The 21,716-nt window shown below is 45.8% G+C and overlaps 1 protein-coding gene across 3 annotated transcripts in view; it reads right to left on the bottom strand.

The window, feature by feature from the left end:
- Positions 1–21,716, bottom strand: part of BMPER (BMP binding endothelial regulator) — a 383,271-nt gene that overhangs the window by 156,651 nt on the left and 204,904 nt on the right. For all 3 annotated transcript variants that reach the window (XM_073678264.1, XM_073678266.1, XM_073678265.1), the window contains one exon: positions 167–276. In XM_073678264.1, the coding sequence (XP_073534365.1) occupies positions 167–276 (110 nt within the window). The remainder of the gene's footprint in view (positions 1–166; positions 277–21,716) is intronic.

The following is a 21,716-nucleotide window of genomic DNA, read 5'->3' on the forward strand; positions in this document are numbered from 1 at the left end:
TACATATTTTCACACTGATGATAAAAACAACACGTCACTGAATCCTTCAGTTCCACTGAGTTCAGTCTCCAATATTTTTGGCTTAAGTTGCATCTGGACAAATGACACATACAATGCGAGGCATCCAAAGCGAAAGTTCATACTTGGCTGCAGGTGCGCTACTTACCCTGCAGGTGCATGTTGTGCAGCTGTCGTGCATAAAACTGGAATGATTGTCGTAGACATCACTTCGAAAGAGGCAACTGCCAGAAGGCAGGTCAAACACTTTTCTTTGGCCTAAAATGAGGCAATAAAATATATGAAATTACAACACAAATAAATGAATGCAACTATATCAAAAAGCTTTTCTAAAGCCATAAGAAAATGAGACTCATGAAACAAAGATGGAAAAAATCAGTCTGTAAAAAAAAAAGTACTACCTCAAAAAATCTTTAGGCTAAGTTCTCAGGATGAGTATTTGGGGTGTTTTTGATACTGCAGATTTTCTGCAGCATTTCTGCACAAATTAGCTACATTTCTTGAGGGTTTTTTTACATTGGTTTTTATTGCATTTTTTCTGCTGCTTTTTTGTAATATGTTTTAGATAAAACTTTTTTTTATTTTTTTCTGTTACTCATCTTTGATAAAAGTTTATTGATAATATCATTTGCGGATTTCATGCGTTTTTAGTGCATTTCTCTGGCAAAATTGCAAATGTGTTTTTTTACCTTCGGATTTTCACAATCTCATTCAAGTCTATGGGGAAAATCCACGAATAATATGCATATTTACCGAAAGAACAATTTAAATGTTGCGGATTCAAAAAGCACCACAGTTCAGTTTACACTACATAAAAAAGCACAGGGTCATGAGATTTCTTTAACTCTTTTTCACTTTGACGAAACTATAATATGCTGAGGTTTTTTAGACAACAAAAATACGCAGCATCAAAAACTCACCAAAAATTCATCATCTGAACTTAACCTTAGAATTAATTTCAATGTTTCTACTGCTCAATTCACATTAACATTACTGCACTTGTATTCCACTCTGTGTTTAAGAGACAGATTCAAAAAGGGTAAAAAGAAAAATGTTGCCTTTTTGACTAGTTAAATGGTATCACACAGCTGCGTTTCACAATCCGAATATGTAATACAATTTATGTACTAGCCATGGGTCTCTTGACCAGAAATCAACAGTCTCTTAATATGCTGATGAAGGTGTTGAGTTTGGGTCAGGAGATCCGTGGCAAGTCCATAGATCATGGCTTACATTCAGCCTCGGAGACACAGATGTGTGTGTTGAACCTTAAGGATCATATACGTGACAGACGTGTATGTTCAGAGCTGTTTCCAGTACACACAGAGATCCCTACAATCTATATTAGAGAGCTGTAGACACTTTTTGTGATGCCAATTGCAGCCTCTCTATGACACCATATTGTGGAGATATTCCCACAGATAAAAACTATGTATGCTTCCTTTGGAAATTGGAGACATGTATTTACAGTAGCGCCAATATAGAGTTTTATAGGCACCAAATTTCAGTTGTGTACAAATCAAAGCTTGTACAAATCCATAATACTGCCTTGTACATTAACTAGAATGTCGCACCATCAGTGTTTTACTTAAAAATGTATTGGCCAGATGTTTCATGTGTGTGAATGGTAATTTATGAGCCATGCTCATTTTTAAGATTCTGCTGATGCTAAAACATGCAAAGTATATGCCACATGTGTATTTTTCCATATACCATAGAACCAAGTGTATAGATTAGCAAAATATGAATGCTGCTTATTATAGTCTTGCAAGTCAACACAGTAGATGAAGGCTCTCTGCTAGACACCTCTGTACTCCTTCCGTTGTAGTCTGTTGAGGTATCACGGGTCATTAACTTTTTATTTTCACTCATTAGAGCTGTCATATATGACATACTGATGATTTCAAAGGAAGAAAAGAGGAAACGGTAGTTGTGGTTGTGCTTCGATGAACCGGACACTATAAAAAGATCTGCTCCAAAAGCTGGACACCTGGTAGATTTGCTTTTCTCTTGCACACATGTACATATTTATTATGTGAGAGTGGACATTTCTTTATTTTACATACAAGAAAAATGGATGACACACTGATGGTAAAAAATAGTGATGATCAGATCATTTGGGATTCAAATTTGTTGGCTTCTCTGAATTTTCCCATCTTATACTGGCATTGGAGTGATGTATTCCTTTGTATTCTACAAAGTATCTCAGAGCGAGAGTAACTGAATATTAAGTTTTCACATGGTTCTAAAACATATCCCTTTATAACTTATAGCATTCTTACATTATTAAAGGCACAATTATTAAAGAGACGAATCAAAATGGTCCAAAACCAGATGTCTTAATCCCAAATGAATTATGTGTTAGATAACCAATAGCAGGCAGTTTAGAAAATGTAACTCTTTAAGATGCATAACAAACATTTGGCTACATGATATCAAATGAGCAATACTCTAGGAGATGCTCTTCAATTCTGTGCAATTATTTAACAGTGAGTAAACCACCTATTCACGATATGCAATAGAGTTGTCTTTGTCCAATAGTGATACAATAGAATAAGGATGAGCGAATCTAACAAAATTCAAATTCACAAAATCGCGCAAATTTTATAAAGAATTTCGATTTGCAGTGAAGCTAGAATCCATAAACTTAATGTTCACTATTGTGTTCTAGGGTCTCTCAAGACCCCAGAGCAAGAAAAACATAAGAGGTAAAATGATTAAAAACTCATACTCACTGCCCACCTCTCTGGCCCACCCTTGCTGCTTCCTGACCACTGTCTGGTATTCAGTGCCTCCATTGCGTTGCAACTCCAGTCCAGTGTTCACTGTAGGCCAGGATTTCTGGTCGAGAGCAAGCCCTGAAGGACATTGTGCATGCACAGTGACATTTGGTACTTGCTCATGGCCATAAGTCCCTGCCCAAAATGAACACCAGGCCAGAGATTTGGTATAACAGACGTGTAGAGAGCCGAACATGGAGCAGGGAAGTGGAGAGGTGAGTGGTGAGGTACGTTTTTTTCTTTTTAACCTTTTGCCAGCCCTCTACTATTGAGCAAAATGGTGGCCACAGTTGGCCATAATTTTGCTGAATTCGCGTGGAGCGAATTACAAAAAAAAATCTGTTTTCTCCAGAATGTGGATTTTTATAAAATTCAAGTAAAATTTAATTCCTCTCTAGGAAATTTGCTTCTCCCTAAAAGAGAAGCTCAGTGCAGGACATGTATGCTGAAATTTGAATAGTAGTACTTTACATAAAAAAATTGGTCTAAAATATAGGCAAATAATAAAAACCACCAATAAGCAGCTGAACTGGAGAAAAAGATATAAATACAATTAGTAAAATATGCACATTTCGAGTGCTATAATTGTGTGCTTGTGGTAAGGTAAGACAATTCTTGACAATCATAGGTAATGACAATGGGAATGATTGTTCCACCTCCAACTCAGTTTTTCCTACTGACAATGAACTTATCTGTTACAGATGAATGAACCAATCCAATGTGAACTGATTTTTCATAAATACATTTCATATAATTCGCTTGTCAGGCAAACCTGAACAATATGCTATTTACTTCTGCAGAAAAAATGCCCAGCACCATTTTACACATTGCCGATGATTGTGTGAAGCCCAGCTGTGCTTGGTATCACAGATCCTAGAAGGGTGTATTGAAGGATTCCTCCAAAAGAGGCCCCCATAACCATTCACACATCTCTACCTTCCACCTCAGACTACCAGAGGGAGCCCGTTAGGGATAGATAAATAGGGAAGGTGGAGCCAGGCAGCTCAGTTCCTCTGGAGAGTTCAGCAAGTACAAACCTGAATGCAGAGTCGAGCTCAGTTAGTCTAGACTGGAATTGACAGAGAGCAAGCCTGTTGAGAGTGTTCCTGCAGTAGAAGCCTGAGAGAGGTCAGTCTGCGGTGGAGCATGTTCTAGACTCAGTTGTAGCTCAGAGAGGTGAGCTTTAGGTGTGCCGGCGCCATAAGATCGGTGAAGCGCGGCAAGCTGACGTTAGTGTGAGTAGCCTATTGAGGGCCCGAGTAGGCCGAAGGCAAGTAGAGAGAGTTCATACACTGCCCTGAGGCCTAGCTCCTCCTGTGGGGAGCTATAACATCCAGCTGCCTTATCACCAGCCTCAGTGGACTGCGCAGCGCTGGTGATCATCACCAGAAGCCACAGGTGGCGTCACGAACTCTTTTATAAACTTAACAAATCACCAACCCCTTTTTAAAGGAGAGGCCCAGGGTAAGGGCCCGGGAGCCGACCACCGCGACATCCCTAAAGGCCAGGCTAAAGGCCCGGGTACCGAGTCATCCCCATCTCCCCCTGGGCTAGTCATCTCTCCTGGGGTCACGAACAGGATTGCGTGCCCGCTGCAACGACGCCGTGTTTTGCCAGTTGCCACCGGGTACTGTGCGCCATTATTCTGAACTGTGTACGTAAAGTTGTGGTGAAGGTTGCCGCCATTGTTGGGCCGCTGAGCGAGAAGAAGGGCGTAACCGCGGGAAAATAAGGGGCGTACCTGCAAAAGAGCGCGAAGTCCCGGACACGCCCCACGCCTCGACGTCAAATCAGGAAGCGCCAGGTCCTGTACGGAGCTTCGCTGAACGCTCTGACGTAGGACGCAAGCGACGCAAGGTCCTGAAGATAACCGTCACCTGCGGAGCTGCAGCCTACCGGAAGAAAAAACAGAAGGTAGGCCACGGTTAACTAGGGGGGCGCTAAGATGTCCGACGAGCAGCAGAACACCGACCTGCCGGTCAACATCCCTGAAGTTCAACCCGCGCCCAATGATGAGCAGGCCGAAGCCGCCGCCCCACCAGCAGCGCCTGTAACACCCGTCATTCCTTTGACTCTACTGTACATTCCTGGAGCAAAGTGGCTCCCCCAGTATAACGGCAAACCAGATACCCTGTCTGGATTCAAACGGAAGATATGTGGTATCTTAGACATGTACTCAATGACCGGCAAACAAAGAGCTGCTGTTGTATTAGGCCAACTGACTGGTGCTGCGGAACGGGAAGTGGAAACATGGTCAGCTGCAGACCAGGAGTCAGTGTCCGCAATATTCCAAAAACTACAGACTGTATTTGAGGACCTTACTGAGGCGGACCTCCGGATGAGGTTCTACAGCTGCTCCCAACAACCAGAGGACAATGTTCGGGACTACGCCTGGCGTCTCCAAGGGGCCCTGCGGGCTCTGAACCAGGTTAGTCCAACCAGCGTTGAGAATGAGAACAAAATGCTGAAGGAACAGTTTGTCCGGGGACAGAAGTCTCCAGAGGAGAGCAGGACTGTGCGTTGGTGGTCCCTGGATCATCCGGATGCCACTTTTGACAATCTTAAGGACATGGCTATAAAAGGACTGCAGCCCCTGGAAACAAATGCCATCCAACGTTACCAGGGTGGGGCTACTCCAGTGCCTGCTACACCCACCTTATCCCCAGTGGCTGCTGAAGTTAAAGTCCCAGCAACGTCCCCTAAAGAACTGGACAGTCTGCGCTCTGAGGTGCGTCAGTTGAGCAAAACTCTGACCACCGTGCTGAGTGCTCTGCAGCTGCGGACGGAGCCCGAGGAAGGAGGGAAGATCCTGCTAGCCGATAGCCCTGAGGATGTCCCCTGGATGTGCAGGAGGAGGAGGCCAACACCGCCCTCGCCAAGGACCAGTGACCAGCGTTGTCCACCAAGGGACCCGAACTGGTACCACTGCCGCAAGCCCGGACACCTCGCCCAGAAGTGTCCTTTAAACGAGAAAACCCTGGGTCCGAGGGCCGACACCCAGGAGTAGACTCACCAGGCCCATCAGACTGGTACAACAGGTTCGTCGGAGGAAGACCTTTCCTGTCCATTGTACTGGACGGGATCCTGACGAACGCCCTGCTGGATACAGGATCTCAGGTAACCATCATGCCTGACATTCTCTACAAGAGGTTCTGGTCCATGGACGACCTACGTCCGCCAGCTCCAAATTTGACTGTATATGCCTCAAATGGACTCCCCCTTAACCTACTCGGGGTTAAGAATGTGACTGTAAAGGTGGGGAGAGTGGAGCTGAAGGACCAGGGACTAATTGTACTAGAGACCAATCCTGATGACACTAATCCGTATATGGTACTTGGCACTAACATTGTTGGTAACTGTTTAGGAGAGGTTGTGTTCTTACTCCAACAGATTGCTGACACTGCCAAACCAGGAGAGAGGAGGGCGCTACAGAAGGAGATCCGAGTCCTGATGTATCAACAGCAAGTAAGGCTAACAGACGGTGAAATCGGTAACGTGAGGGTAACAGACCCCATACCCATTGTCATCCCCCCAATGCTCATCTGGTGTAGAGCTGCCATAGGTCTTAGAGGACAGAGCTACCAGGCGGTAGTAGAACCCCTTTGCTCCGAGCATAGACCCACGCTCTTAACCGCCAGGGGAGTGGTAGATGTACGTAATGGGAGGGTGCCCGTCCGTCTTCTCAACTTAGGGGAAGATGAGGTCAGACTGCCACGTTATGCCACTGTTGCCAAATTACATGCTGTTAATAATAACTGCATCCATGAGGCGGAGTCCTTAACCTCACCAGATGAAGTAGAGGATAATGACCCTGCAACCCAGGTGGAGGATTGGTGTCAACAGCTCCATGTTGGGACAGACACCACTCCTGCCCATCAAAAACAGGGTGTACACCGGGTGGTTCAGGAATACTCGCAAGTGTTCAGTAAACATCCACTTGACTTTGGGAGGGTTAAGGGGGTTCAACATCATATCCCCACAGCCGATCATTCCCCAATCAAAGAACGTTATAGGCCTATACCCCCAGCTCACTACCAGAAGGCAAAAGAAATGTTGCATGACATGAGGAAGGCGGGAGTGATAAGGGATAGTTGTAGTCCCTGGGCGGCTCCCCTAGTGCTGGTTAGGAAAAAGGACGGGAGCATGAGAATCTGTGTAGATTACCGTCAAGTAAATCGTATTACACATAAGGATGCATACCCTTTAACACGCATAGAGGAGTCCCTAGTTGCCTTGAAGTCTGCAAATTACTTTTCCACCCTTGACCTCACTAGTGGGTACTGGCAAGTAGCTGTGGCTGAGGAGGATCTGGAGAAGACGGCCTTCACCACCCCGATGGGACTCTGCGAGTTCAACAGCATGCGTTTGGACTCTGCAATGCCCCCGGAACGTTCCAGAGATTGATGGAGTGCTGCCTGGGACACCGCAACTTCGAGACTGTGTTACTTTACCTGGATGATGTAATTGTGTACTCCAGAACGTACGAGGACCACTTGAAACACCTGGCAGAGGTATTTGAGTCACTGTCCCGGTACGGGATGAAGTTGAAGCCCTCAAAGCGCCACCTGCTCAAGAAGAAGGTACAGTACCTGGGACACATTGTCAGTCCAGAAGGCGTAGCACCAGACCTGGAGAAAGTCACAGCCATCCAGAAGTGGCCGGAGCCGAAGAACCTCAAGGAGGTGCGTCAGTTCTTGGGACTAGAAGGATACTACCGGACGTTCGTAAAGGACTGCACAAAGAAAGCAGCTCCTCTGCAAGACCTCCTGGTAGGGCAGTCCCCCAAAGACAAAAACCCTCCATTCCACTGGGGTAAGGAGCAAGCAGAGTCGTTTCAGGAGATGAAGGAGATCCTGACAGGTGATGAGATCCTAGCCTACCCTGACTACAGCCAACCGTTCCTGCTGTATACGGATGCCAGCAACGAAGGCCTGGGCGCTGTCTTAAGTCAGAAGCAGAATGGGCAAGAGAAAGTCATCGCATACGCAAGCAGGAAGCTCCGCCCGACTGAGAGGAACCCAGAGAACTATAGCAGTTTCAAGTTGGAGTTCCTGGCCTTAGTCTGGGCCATCACTGAAAGATTCAAGCACTATCTGGCTTCCAGCAAGTTCACTGCCATTACTGATAACAACCCCTTGACCCATCTTGAAACAGCTAAGTTGGGGGCTCTGGAACAACGATGGATGGCTCGGCTGTCAAACTACCAATTTACAATTAAATACCGGGCGGGCCGCAAGAACGCCAACACCGATGCCCTGTCTAGGATGCCTCACCAGTCAGACACAGAAGAAGAAGTGGATGACCTGGAAGAGATAGAGCTACCTGCCTTTCACCGGAGTGGGATGATCCACGAGCAACGAGCTTCCAGGAAGCAGCGTGGAAAGACGTTAAACCCCCTGCCTCACCACAGCTGGAAAGAGACCCAGGACAGCGACCCGGTTGTCAGCCGCATCAAACAGCTGATAACCCAAGAAGGTGCCTCCCTGGAAAAAGAAGCGTCTCTGCAAGCAAAGCAGCTGTGGAACGAGAGAAGCCGGCTGTTTATCTACCGTGAGAAGCTGTGCCGGAGGTACGTCAATCCAAAAACCCATGAGATGGTATGGCAAATAGTGGTCCCCAAGACAGACATCCAAATGGTATTGGAAGCTTACCACGATCAGGCGGGGCACTTTGGCTGGAAAAAACTAGAGACCCTGCTGAAGTGTCGATTCTACTGGGTAGGAATGCGCAGCTCCATTGAAAGTTGGTGCCGGGACTGTGGACCCTGCGGCTTAAGAAGGAAAGACTTCAGCAGCTAGAAGGCACCCCTGCAGCCCATCAAGACGACTCGGCCCCTGGAGATCATGGCCCTGGACCATGTCAAGCTCTCCCCCAGCAGGTCAGGGTACTCCTATGCTCTGACCATGGTAGATCACTACTCACGTTTCCTGGTGGTCGCCCCCATCAAAGACCTGATGGCAGAGACAGCAGCAAAAACGTTCCAAGCGTATTTCTGCAGACCCCATGGATACCCTGAGCAGGTGCTGATGGACCAAGGCCCGGCCTTTGAGGCTGAGTTGTTCAAGGAGTTCTGCCATCTCTACGGGTGTAAAAAGATAAGAACTACGCCTTACCACCCACAAACAAACGGTCTCTGCGAAAAGATGAACAACATCATCATCGACCTGCTAAAGACCATACCACTTGAGGAGAGAAACCAGTGGCCAGACATACTACCAGACCTAGTGGATCTGTACAATCATATACCAGTCAGTTCCACAAATTGCACTCCGGCATATCTCATGCGGGCAAGGCCAGGAAAGCTGCCCATGGATCTGGAGCTTGGTGTTGTTGAACCTGAAGCTGATATGACCACTGAGGACTGGGACAAGACCAGACAAGAGCAGTACAGAAGGGTACAAGCTTGTGTCTAGGACAGTCTTACTCGGGTGAGAGAAAAGCAGGAAATGCACTACAACAAAAACGCACCAGCAGAACCTTTCACACCAGGTGAAACAGTACTAAAAAGGAAAAGATGTAACCACAAACTTGATGAGCAGTGGGAAAAAGAACCCTACACTGTGTTATCGTCAAGATTTGACAACAAAAAGACATGCATAATCAGTCGTGATGGAGGAAAAACATCTGCTACAGTGTCCAGGGACCACTTAAAGTTGTGTCCAGAATTACTGAAACCCCAAGAAAAAGTGCCTCTCACAATCCAGGAAGAACCTAAAGAAGCGGTGATACACAATGAACTTGGAGACTTCCCAGCTGATTGGCCTCAGATAGGAGGTGCAGTAATCATTCCAGTACTCCAATTCAATGAACAGCCAGAAAACTCTCCACAGCAAGTTGTACCTGTAAGTGCTGCAGAAGAGCCAACTCAAGAAGGATACCCGGCAGGAGCAGAGCAAGAAGGCCCAGCCAATGGTAGACTTGCCAGTCCAAGAGAGAGGTTAAGGCAGTTTTACAACATGCTTACACGTAGAACTGATAGAGTAACTGAGGAAACAGACACTGACACTCCACCAACCACAGCACTACGAAGATCAGTACGCAGCACAAGAGGTAAACCTCCTGCTAGGTACACTGAGTAAAGTAGCAAAATTTCAGAGAGTGTAGATAGTTACCCCTGGGGTATTGTATATTAAATTGTGATGTACTGCATAGTAGTATAATTTCATGCATGCTAATCAATTTGTGCTTTTTCCTACTAATTCTTTATGCCTACATAATGAACTTCGTGGCTGAGGACTGTGTGCAGCCCAAAAACTTTTATTGTATATAATTGCGCTCCCTGGAGTGCCCTTTAGGTGACCTCAGAAGGAAAACCTGTCTGGAGTGGCTCTCTTGGAGGTCCAACTCGGGATCTTCATGCCCTGCAGCCACCCCAGGGCCTACGTAGAGGGTTTAGGACAGGTCCCTCAAAACCACCAAAGTACTCTACCTTGTAAGATGGACATCCTGTACGGGAACCTTACCACAAGAGACTTGGATTCTGAGGACACACTGTATTTGTTTTATTGTTATGCAACATTTAAGATTAGTGCCTCCCATAAAGAAAAAGATTGTTCTTGTATTGCTTATGTTCATGTTGTTACTGTTTTTATAAAATGTACTTCAGCCCGGGAGTGCTGAGTTTAACTAGGGGGGAATGTGAAGCCCAGCTGTGCTTGGTATCACAGAACCTAGAAGGGTGTATTGAAGGATTCCTCCACAAGAGGCCCCCATAACCATTCACACATCTCCACCTTCCACCTCAGACCACCAGAGGGAGCCCGTTAGGGATAGATAAATAGGGAAGGTGTAGCCAGGCAGCTCAGTTCCTCTGGAGAGTTCAGCAAGTACAAACCTGAATGCAGAGTCGAGCTCAGTTAGTCTAGACTGGAACTGACAGAGAGCAAACCTGCTGAGAGAGTTCCTGCAGTAGAAGCCTGAGAGAGGTCAGTCTGTGGTGGAGCGTGTTCTAGACTCAGTTGTAGCTCAGAGAGGTGAGCTTTAAGTGTGCCGGCTCCATAAGATCGGTGAAGCGCGGCAAGCTGCCGTTAGTGTGAGAAGCCTATTGAGGGCCCGAGTAGGCCGAAGGCGAGTAGAGAGAGTTAGTTCATAGGGGGCAGAGGAGCTTAACTTGCTCACCCCGAAGAAGCAGTTACCGGACACCGGGTCCGAAGCTTACCGGAATCTCCATGACCCAGTAAGATAAACTGGAATCCCTGGAGAACTACAAGTCCCAGGATCGCTAAAGTGCTGATACGTGCCAGAGTCAGGAGACACATAGGCCCCGTAAGTCGGGAGCGTGTAATCCAACAGAAGGCCCTACCACAAGGTCAGCCAGCGCAGGACAGAGACAAAGTTAGGCCCAGCTCCAGGCAAGTCAGAAACTTACTACGCTGAGTCAAGAAGCAGGAGGCCCAAAACCCGCTCATTGGGGAGGATCCGGATATACACCCTTCACCCTACAGTGCTCCGGGGAGTGCCTGAATTTCCATCAGTAAAAGGTACTGAAGTGACTATCGCGTCTGTCCCTGTTCTTGCTCTGACCCGGCGGGGGTCTCTTCGTCTTGCTTTCCCCGTTCATACACTGCCCTGAGGTCTAGCTCCACCTGTGGGGAGCTATACCATCCAGCTGCCTTATCACCAGCCTCAGTGGACTGCGCAGCGCTGGTGATCATCACCAGAAGCCACAGGTGGCGACACAAACTATTTTATAAACTTAACAAATCACCAACCCCTTTTTAAAGGAGAGGCCCAGGGTACGGGCCTGGGAGCCGACCACCGCGACATCCCTAAAGGCCAGGCTAAAGGCCCGGGTACCGAGTCATCCCCATCTCCCCCTGGGCTAGTCAATTGCATCAGTCAGAGAGGACTCACATGACCTCAGGCATAGCCGCGCAGTCTTCTTCACAATGCAACTATCACATCACATGGTATAGTGCAGCCAATCAGAAGGAACTATCCAAGCCACTATGAAAGCTTATCTATACAATGCAGCAGCCATTTTAGGGTATTATATGTTATAGAGAGGACCTCAGAGCTCCCAGCTCTGCATTAAAGGAGGAAAGAGAAAGGGCTAAAACATTGGAGAACTACTCTGGACAGAGTATTGTACACAACTACAGTGCTGAAGATGGAACATAAGAGTAGTAATCTGTGAATAATACATAGACTCAATTGATGGAGCTGAATCCTGCTAAGCTCTATGGGACAGGAAGTATCCTTTCCCTACATGAGTTATCTTGCTCTTCATCTCCTGATACAGCTGCTCAACTCCTCACCCTGCCAGGGACTTTGCAGAGTAGAATTTTAGTTGTAATGATGACTCATGCAGGGAAAAAGAGTCTTCCTGTTTCTACATAGAGCTTAGAAGGATTCATCTAGTCTATTTTTAATCATGTGATATCACAGACCTAATAGAAAAGAGAACAATTAACTGGGTAGAAGGGCAAAATGAGCAATTGAATGTACAGTACACTGCAGTGTATAAATATTATGACTGCAATATGTTAAAAGGATAAAAATTTTGATGGGAGTGCTTCTCTAAATTTGAAAGGATTTGAGGATCTCTGCCAACCACTAAGCATTGCAGTACTTATAGGATCACAACATTCTGCAATTCAACAATCGATCGAACATGATCAAAATGGTTTAAGATAAATAGATATCAGATGGTGACTCTACTGTATTCAGCTCGGAACCAAATCCATCATACACATAAACTCTAGCCTCGGCATAGAGCTCTTGTCTTGAGTTTATCTAGATTTGTAGATTGTAAGCTTGTGAGCAAGGACCTCACGCCTAATTTAACTGTTTAAACTGTCTTACATTGTATTGAATTTATTGCCTGTACATGTCCCCGATTAATTGTGAAGTGCTGTGGAATATGTTGGCACTATATAAATAAAAATTATTATTATTATCTACTCAAAGAACAAAAGTACAGTCCTTCAAACTGCCCAGCTTTTCTCTACCCTAAATCATCTGTTGGGGGGAAAGTGAGGAGGACCACAACACTTTAGATGGTCAGCTGATCCTGAAAAATCTGCTGGTTTAGCTGACTTTAATTGAATGTGTATGGTGGTCTTTAGACCTTTATTACAAGTAGGTTTATCAGGTCTAAAGGGGTTGTCTGGTCTAAATTGATGTCTGTATTCCCTCTGTATGAATGGAGACTTATGAATCCACCCCAGCGCAGGCACTGTGCACTGCAAGGATTCACCGATTTCTGAGCCGGGAACAGCGGTGATGTATGCATTATGCATATTCCTGGGTAGAACCCATCTAGTAGGAGCAACCTCGCTCCATACACTTGTATAGAGCGAAACCATGCCCAGTCTAGTGACGCGGCCATCCAGTGGGCATAGCCTTTCTCAATACAAGTGTATGGAGCGAGGTTGCGCCCACTAGGCGGGCTCTGTCCAGAAGTATGTATATCTCCTACATCATCGCCGTTGCAGGCTTAGAAGCTGGCTAATCCTCAGAGCATTCGTTGGGGGAATTCATTAGTCTGCAGTCACACAAAGTGACTGCAGACTTTTCATTTTAGACTGGAAAACCCCTTTAATCCATTAAATCTAGACACTGAACCATGTTACAGATGCAACCAATTAATTGTATTACTTATAACAATATCTTTTTCTAAAACAACATTTTGTCTGTGCTCATGTCTGGACTAAATGCAAAAAAAAAACTGAAAAAAGAGAAGATTAAGGAAAATCTAGGTTTATTATTGTATGTGTGAGTGAATAGCACATTGTATACCTGGAGAGCCTAGGAGCAAAATCAACCCACACCTATTTTAAAACCAGCAGGAGACTGTGAGAATCAACCGCCTGCCTTACACTTAATGACAACAGACAGCCTGTAATATTCATCTTTGTTAGGATTCTTGCACCCATGTTTAAAACAATCCACATGAAAATCAAGCCACAATCATAAATCACATGAATCATTATTACATATGTGTATGAGGGGGGCTATTATTCAGTGACACAAAGAGACTTGTGTTATGAGAGACAAATCCATCAAAAAAATGTGTAATGGATCCTTGTTGTTTATCCCAGCAGTAAACACAGTTCTGGCCATTTGGATTGTATTGCAAAAATGTAAGTGGTTGTTTTAACTGGTTAGCTTCATTTATCATAAAAGTCAGCTTTTCCAGACCTCTGCCAGACCAACGGGCCTAAGTCATTTGACATAAAAAAGGCTAACACTTAGCACAAGCCTATAAAATGAAATCAGGCCAGTTATTGCCTTCCATAAAAAGTTTGGCAAGATTGCGGGTGCACAGAAGAGAGGTCCCGTATTCCCCATTATCAACACTGGAGGAGGACTTGAATAAAGTGCTGAAGGTGCATGTGCCTTGCCGCTCCATTCAAAGTCCATGGCATTGACCAACATACCTAAGACTCTAGAGGAGGTAGAAAAATATCATGCTCTTTTTATGTAATTGGAGGAATAAAGAGGTACAGTAAACTTTATGGGTGCTGTATTATAACTCTGTATAACTCAAGGTTCATTTATTTATTTTATTTATTATGCTTGCTTATATAGCGTCGTCATGCTCCACGTCGCTTTACAGACTTCATCATCATGGTCTCCCCTGGGGGCTCACAATCTAAATTCCCCATCAGTATGACTTAGGATGACTGCTCAACAATACAGAACTCATAGGTTCATTTGCTTTTTATGTCCTTGCACAGGAGATACATTCCTGAGTAAGCAAATAATTTTATATAAAGTGAGATCACAGTGATTTCACTGTTGATGCGATGCAAAAAACTTTCATAATTTTGCAGAAAGTCAAAGATATTTCTTTAAAATGTTAAAAAATGCTTGTTTAATGCATAATGATTAGTGTTGAGCGATACCTTCCGATATCAGGAAATATCGTATCGGATTGGATCGGGCCGATACCCAAAAAGTATCGGATATCGCCGATTCCGATACCGGAAACCAATGCAAGTCAATGGGACACAAATATCGGAATGAAAATAAACCCTTTCTTTCCTTGTAGGTTAATTCTACATGAAGTAAAACAACTAAGAATAATGTAGAATGACATGAAAAGCCGGCAATTCAGCAGCGGCATACACCGGTACCCGACAATTTACAACAGAAAGAATAGAGCTTCACACATAGATTAGATAGATAGAAACATGTCAGTCACATATATATGAAGTACAGTGACAGTGTTGCTTACTGTACTTGTCATTTAGTGTAAAGGATTTATTAAAAAAAATATTAGTGTTTTCGTGCACCGTCTCTTTAAAAAAGCCGGCCGGCAATTCAGCAGCGGTACCCGACAATTTATAACAGACAAAATAGAGCTTCACACATAGATTAGATAGATAGAAACATGTCAGCCACATATATAAGAAGTACAGTGACAGTGTTGCTTACTGTACTTGTCATTTAGTGTAAAGGATTTATTTAAAAAAATAATAGTGTTTTCATGCACCGTCTCTTTAAGAAAGCCGGCCGGCAATTCAGCATCTGTACCCGACAAATTACAACAGAAAGAATAGAGAATCACACATAGATTAGATAGATAGAAACATGTCAGTCACATATATATGAAGTACAGTGACAGTGTTGATTACTGTACTTGTCATTTAGTGCTAAAATAAAGGATTTATTTAAAAAAAAATTGGCGTGGGGTTCCCCTTAATTTTAGGCTCTAGCGGAGGTTAAGCAGACAGCTGGGGCAAATGTTTGAAGCCTGGGAAGGGGGTAATACCCACGGAGCTTCCCAGGCTACTAATATCAGCCCCCAGCTGAATACCTAGCCTTTACTAGCTATTAAAATGGGGGAACCCCCCCAAAAAAATAACGTGGGGTCCCCCCTAATTTAATAGCTAGCACAGGCTAGGCAGACAGCTGGGGGCTGATATTAATAGCCCAGGAAGGGTGCCATGAATATTGGCCCCCTCCCAGGCTAGAAACACCAGCCGTCAGCCACCCCAGAAATGGCGCATCCATAGGATGCGCCAATTCTGGCACTTAGCCTCACTCTTCCACGCTGCCCTGGTGCGGTGGCAGGGGGTAATAGGGTTGGGGTTGATGTCAGCTTATAATGCCAGCTGACATCAAGCCCAGGTTAGTAATGGAGAGGCGTCTATAAGACACCCCCATTACTAACCCCATAGTCAAAGTTAAAAGAAAACACAAACACCCAGAATAAAGTCCTTTAATTGAAATAAAGACACAATTCTTTATTGTTCTAAATTAAACCATACTTACCATCACGCCCATTCCAGCTGAAGCCAACGATCTCCTGCAATAAAAGTAAAATAATAAAGCAACCTCATCCTTACCTTTCCATGGTTCCCAGGACAGCTTCAGCTCTGCTACATCGAGATGACAGGCTGGACCGCAGCAGAACGCTGCCATCCAGCCTGTCATCCCGCAGACACTGAGAAGCGCAGGCATGCTTGCGCTCCTCAGTGTCTCTCTGTGACGTCATCCAGATGAGCCGAGTTCATGTCCAATGAACTCAGCTCACCTCATGCACGTCACTGACAGCGTGGGAAAATTCTCCTGCACTCAGCGCTTCAGCGTGAGAATTCTCCCACGCTGTCAGTGACATACATGAGGTGAGGTCATGTCCAATGAACTCAGCTCACCTCATGCACGTCACTGACAGCGTGGGAAAATTCTCACGCTGAAGTGCTGAGTGCAGGAGAATTTTCCCACGCTGTCAGTGACGTACATGAGGTGAGCTGAGTTCATTGGACATGACCTCGGCTCATCTGGAAGCCGTCACAGCCAGACACTGAGGAGTGGAAGTATGCCTGCGCTTCTCAGTGTCTGCGGGATGACAGGATGGATGGCAGCGTTCTGCTGCGGTCCAGCCTGTCATCTCGATGTAGCAGAGCTGAAGCTGTCGTGGGAGCCATGGAAAGGTAAGGATGAGGTTGCTTTATTATTTTACTTTTATTGCAGGAGATCGTTGGCTTCAGCTGGAATGGGCGTGATGGTAAGTATGGTTTAATTTAGAACAATAAAGAATTGTGTGTTTATTTCAATTAAAGGACTTTTTTCTGGGTGTTGTGTTTTTTTAAATACTTTACTAGAAATTCATGGTGGTCATGTCTAATATTGGCGTGACCCCATGAATTTCGGGCTTAGGGCCAGCTGATAATGCCAAGCTGGCCTTAACCCCTTTATTACCCAGTGAGCCACCGCACCAGGGCCCTGGATGAGTTGGGTACAGCGCCAGAAGATGGCGCTTCTATGAACGCGCCATTTTCTGGGGCGGCTGCGGACTGCAATTTGCAGCGGGGATGGCCCAGAAAGCTTGGGTCTCCCTGCGCTGCGGATTCCAGCCCCCAGCTGCCTAGTTGTATCTGGCTGGGCACAAAAATAGGGCGAAGCCCCACGCATTTTTTTTTTAAATTATTTCATGAAATTCATGGAATAATTAAGAAAAAAAGGGCTTCCCTATATTGTTGTGTCCAACCAGGTACAAATAGGCAGCTGGTGGTTGGGGGCAGCCCATTCCTGCCTGCTGTACCTGGCTGGACACAAATATAGTGCGAAGCCCCACGTCAATTTTTTTTTAATTATTTCATGAAATAATTTTTTTAAAAAAGGGCTTCCCTATATTGTTGTGTCCGGCCAGGTACAAATAGGCAGCTGGTGGTTGGGGGCAGCCTGTTCCTGCCTGCTGTACCTGGCTGGACACAAATATAGGGCGAAGCCCCACGTCAATTTTTTTTAAAATAAATCCTTTATTTTAACACTAAATGACATTTGAGGAGTTAATAAAGATGCAGTCCCTAAATTATTATTTATTTTTTAATTAATTTTTCCCAAAACTTTTGACGTGGGCTTCACCATATTTTTGTATGCCAGCCAGGTACAGCATCTAGCTTCTATGAACGCGCCATTTTCCGGGGTGGCTGCGGACTGCAATTTTCAGCGGGGGGGGGGGGGGGCAGAAAGCTTGGGCCTCCCTGCGCTGCAGATTCCATCCCCCAGCTGCCTAGTTGTACCTGGCTGGACACAAAAATAGGGAGAAGCTTCACGTATTTTTTTTTTTTAATTATTTCATGAAATTCATGAAATAATTAAGAAAAAAGGGCTTCCCTATATTGTTGTGTCCAACCAGGTACAAATAGGCAGCTGGTGGTTGGGGGCAGCCCGTTCCTGCCTGCTGTACCTGGCTGGACACAAATATAGTGCGAAGCCCCACGTCAATTTTTTTTAAATCATTTCAGGAAATTCATGAAATAATTAAAAAAAATTGATGTGGGGCTTCGTCCTATATTTGTGTCCAGTCAGGTACAGCAGGCAGGAACGGGCTGCCCCCAACCACCAGCTGCCTATTTGTACCTAGCCGGACACAACAATATAGGGAAGCCCTTTTTTTCTTAATTATTCCATGAATTTCATGAATTTAAAAAAAAAAAACGTGGAGCTTCGCCCTATTTTTGTGTCCAGCCAGGTACAACTAGGCAGCTGGGGGCTGGAATCTGCAGCGCAGGGAGGCCCAAGCTTTCTGGGCCCCACCCGCTGCAAATTGCAGTCCGCAGCCGCCCCGGAAAATGGCGCGTTCATAGAAGCGCCATCTTCTGGCGCTGTACCCAACTCATCCAGGGCCCTGGTGCGGTGGCTCACTGGGTAATAAAGGGGTTAAGGCCAGCTTGGCATTATCAGCTGGCCCTAAGCCCGAAATTCATGGGGTCACGCCAATATTAGACATGACCACCATGAATTTCTAGTAAAGTATTTAAAAAAAACACAAACACCCAGAAAAAAGTCCTTTAATTGAAATAAACACACAATTCTTTATTGTTCTAAATTAAACCATACTTACCATCACGCCCATTCCAGCTGAAGCCAACGATCTCCTGCAATAAAAGAAAAATAATAAAGCAACCTCATCCTTACCTTTCCATGGCTCCCACGACGGCTCCAGCTCTGCTACATCGAGATGACAGGCTGGACCGCAGCAGAACGCTGCCATCCAGCCTGTCATCCCGCAGACACTGAGAAGCGCAGGCATACTTCCACTCCTCAGTGTCTGGCTGTGACGGCATCCAGATGAGCCGACAATGAACTCGGCTCACCTCATGTACGTCACTGACAGCGTGGGAGAATTCTCCTGCACTCAGCGCTTCAGCGTGAGAATTTTCCCACGCTGTCAGTGACGTGCATGAGGTGAGGTCATGTCCAATGAACTCGGCGCACCTCATGCACGTCACTGACAGCGTGGGAAAATTCTCACGCTGAAGCGCTGAGTGCAGGAGAATTTTCCCACGCTGTCAGTGACGTGCATGAGGTGAGCTGAGTTCATTGGACATGACCTCGGCTCATCTGGATGCCGTCACAGCGAGACACTGAGGAGCGCAAGCATGCCTGCGCTTCTCAGTGTCTGCGGGATGACAGGCTGGATGGCAGCGTTCTGCTGCGGTCCAGCCTGTCATCTCGATGTAGCAGAGCTGAAGCTGTCCTGGGAACCATGGAAAGGTAAGGATGAGGTTGCTTTATTATTTTACTTTTATTGCAGGAGATCGTTGGCTTCAGCTGGAATGGGCGTGACTGTAAGTATGGTTTAATTTAGAACAATAAAGAATTGTGTCTTTATTTCAATTAAAGGACTTTTTTCTGGGTGTTTGTGTTTTTTTTAAATACTTTACTAGAAATTCATGGTGGTCATGTCTAATATTGGCGTGACCCCATGAATTTTGGGCTTAGGGCCAGCTGATAATGCCAAGCTGGCCTTAACCCCTTTATTACCCAGTGAGCCACCGCACCAGGGCCCTGGATGAGTTGGGTACAGCGCCAGAAGATGGCGCTTCTATGAATGCGCCATTTTCCGGGGCGGCTGCGGACTGCAATTTGCAGCGGGTGGGGCCCAGAAAGCTTGGGCCTCCCTGCGCTGCGGATTCCAGCCCCCAGCTGCCTTGTTGTACCTGGCTGGACACAAAAATAGGGCGAAGCCCCACGTATTTTTTTTTTTAATTATTTCATGAAATTCATGGAATAATTAAGAAAAAAAGGGCTTCCCTATATTGTTGTGTCCGGCTAGGTACAAATAGGCAGCTGGTGGTTGGGGGCAGCCCGTTCCTGCCTGCTGTACCTGACTGGACACAAATATAGGGCGAAGCCCCACATAATTTTTTTTTAATTATTTCATGAATTTCCTGAAATAATTAAAAAAAAATTGACGTGGGGCTTTGCACTATATTTGGGTCCAGCCAGGTACAGCAGGCAGGAACGGGCTGCCCCCAACCACCAGCTGCCTATTTGTACCTGGTTGGACACAACAATATAGGGAAGCCCTTTTTTTCTTAATTATTCCATGAATTTCATGAAATAATTAAAAAAAAAAAAACGTGGAGCTTCTCCCTATTTTTGTGTCCAGCCAGGTACAACTAGGCAGCTGGGGGATGGAATCTGCAGCGCAGGGAGGCCCAAGCTTTCTGCCCCCCGCTGAAAATTGCAGTCCGCAGCCGCCCCGGAAAATGGCGCGTTCATAGAAGCTGGATGCTGTACCTGGCTGGCATACAAAAATATGGCGAAGCCCACGTCAAAAGTTTTGGGAAAAATTAATTAAAAAATAAATAATAATTTAGGGACTGCATCTTTATTAACTCCTCAAATGTCATTTAGTGTTAAAATAATGGATTTATTTTAAAAAAAAATGGCGTGGGATCCCCCATAATTTTAGTCTCTAGCGGAGGTTAAGCAGACGGCTGGGGCAGATGTTTGAAGCCTGGGAAGGGGGTAAAACCCACGGAGCTTCCCAGGCTACTAATATCAGCCCCCAGCTGAATACCTAGCCTTTACTAGCTATTAAAATGGGGGACCCCCCCAAAAAAAATGACGTGGGGTCCCCCCTATTTTAATAGCTAGCAAAGGCTAGGCAGACAGCTGGGGGCTGATATTAATAGCCCAGGAAGGGTGCCATGAATATTGGCCCCCTCCCAGGCTACAAACACCAGTCGTCAGCCACCCCAGAAATGGCGCATCCATAGGATGCGCCAACTCTGGCACTTAGCCTCGCTCTTCCACGCTGCCCTGGTGCGGTGGCAGGGGGTAATAGTGGTGGGGTTCATGTCAGCGCCAGCTGCCATGAAGCCCAGGTTAGTAATGATGGGCGTCTATAAGACACCCCCATTACTAACCTACAAAGTGTTAAAAAGAAAAAACACACTACACCCAGAAAAAAATAATTTATTTGAAATAAAACACACAATTTTATTTAATTCTTAGTTTACTAAAAATAATAGTTACCTGTCCACGTTCCTGCGCTGATCTCCCATGCACAGCTGTCACATCTGGAGATGGTGACAGCTGTGCATGGCTGCTGTAAGCTCACGCTGCCGGGAACACGTCCGCTCCCGGCAGCGGGAGCCACTGACTGAGGTCATCGGAGTGCATTCAGGCAGCGCAGCTCCGGAGACCTCCTTTACGGCACTGCTGTACCGTGGGAATTTCTCACGATACAGCAGGGCCGTAAAGGAGCTAACCGGAGCAGCGCTGCCTGAACTCCGGTGAACCCTTACGGCCCCGTCATTCTAGCGGCGGCAGCGGTTCAGAGCGGTCACATTCTATGTGGCTGCTCTGAACTGGAGATCTTCGTGGGACACTCGTGGACTGCTACGGAGGGGTAAGGATAAGGTTGTGGTTTATTATTTTATATTTTATTACAGGAGATCGATGGCTTCGGGGAATTAGGTGTCTAGGTGAGTATAGGTGTAGTTTTTTATTTTTTACTTTATTTTAGGTGGCGATCGGCGGGGACAGGTAATGTATGAACTAATTTATTGTAGGTAACCACTGGCCACCAATGACATGTATTTAACATTTATTGGGGACACAGTAGGGCAATTTAAATAGCAGGATCAGTCTGATGGGAACTCATGCTCCCATCGAGCTGATCCTGCTGGCAGGAGTGGACGGGGGACAGACATAGGCCGATGGGAGTAG

This window comes from Phyllobates terribilis, unplaced genomic scaffold, assembly GCF_046119375.1.
Source record: "Phyllobates terribilis strain yellow unplaced genomic scaffold, ASM4611937v1 Scaffold_4__5_contigs__length_816908805, whole genome shotgun sequence".
Classification (NCBI taxonomy): domain Eukaryota; kingdom Metazoa; phylum Chordata; class Amphibia; order Anura; family Dendrobatidae; genus Phyllobates; species Phyllobates terribilis.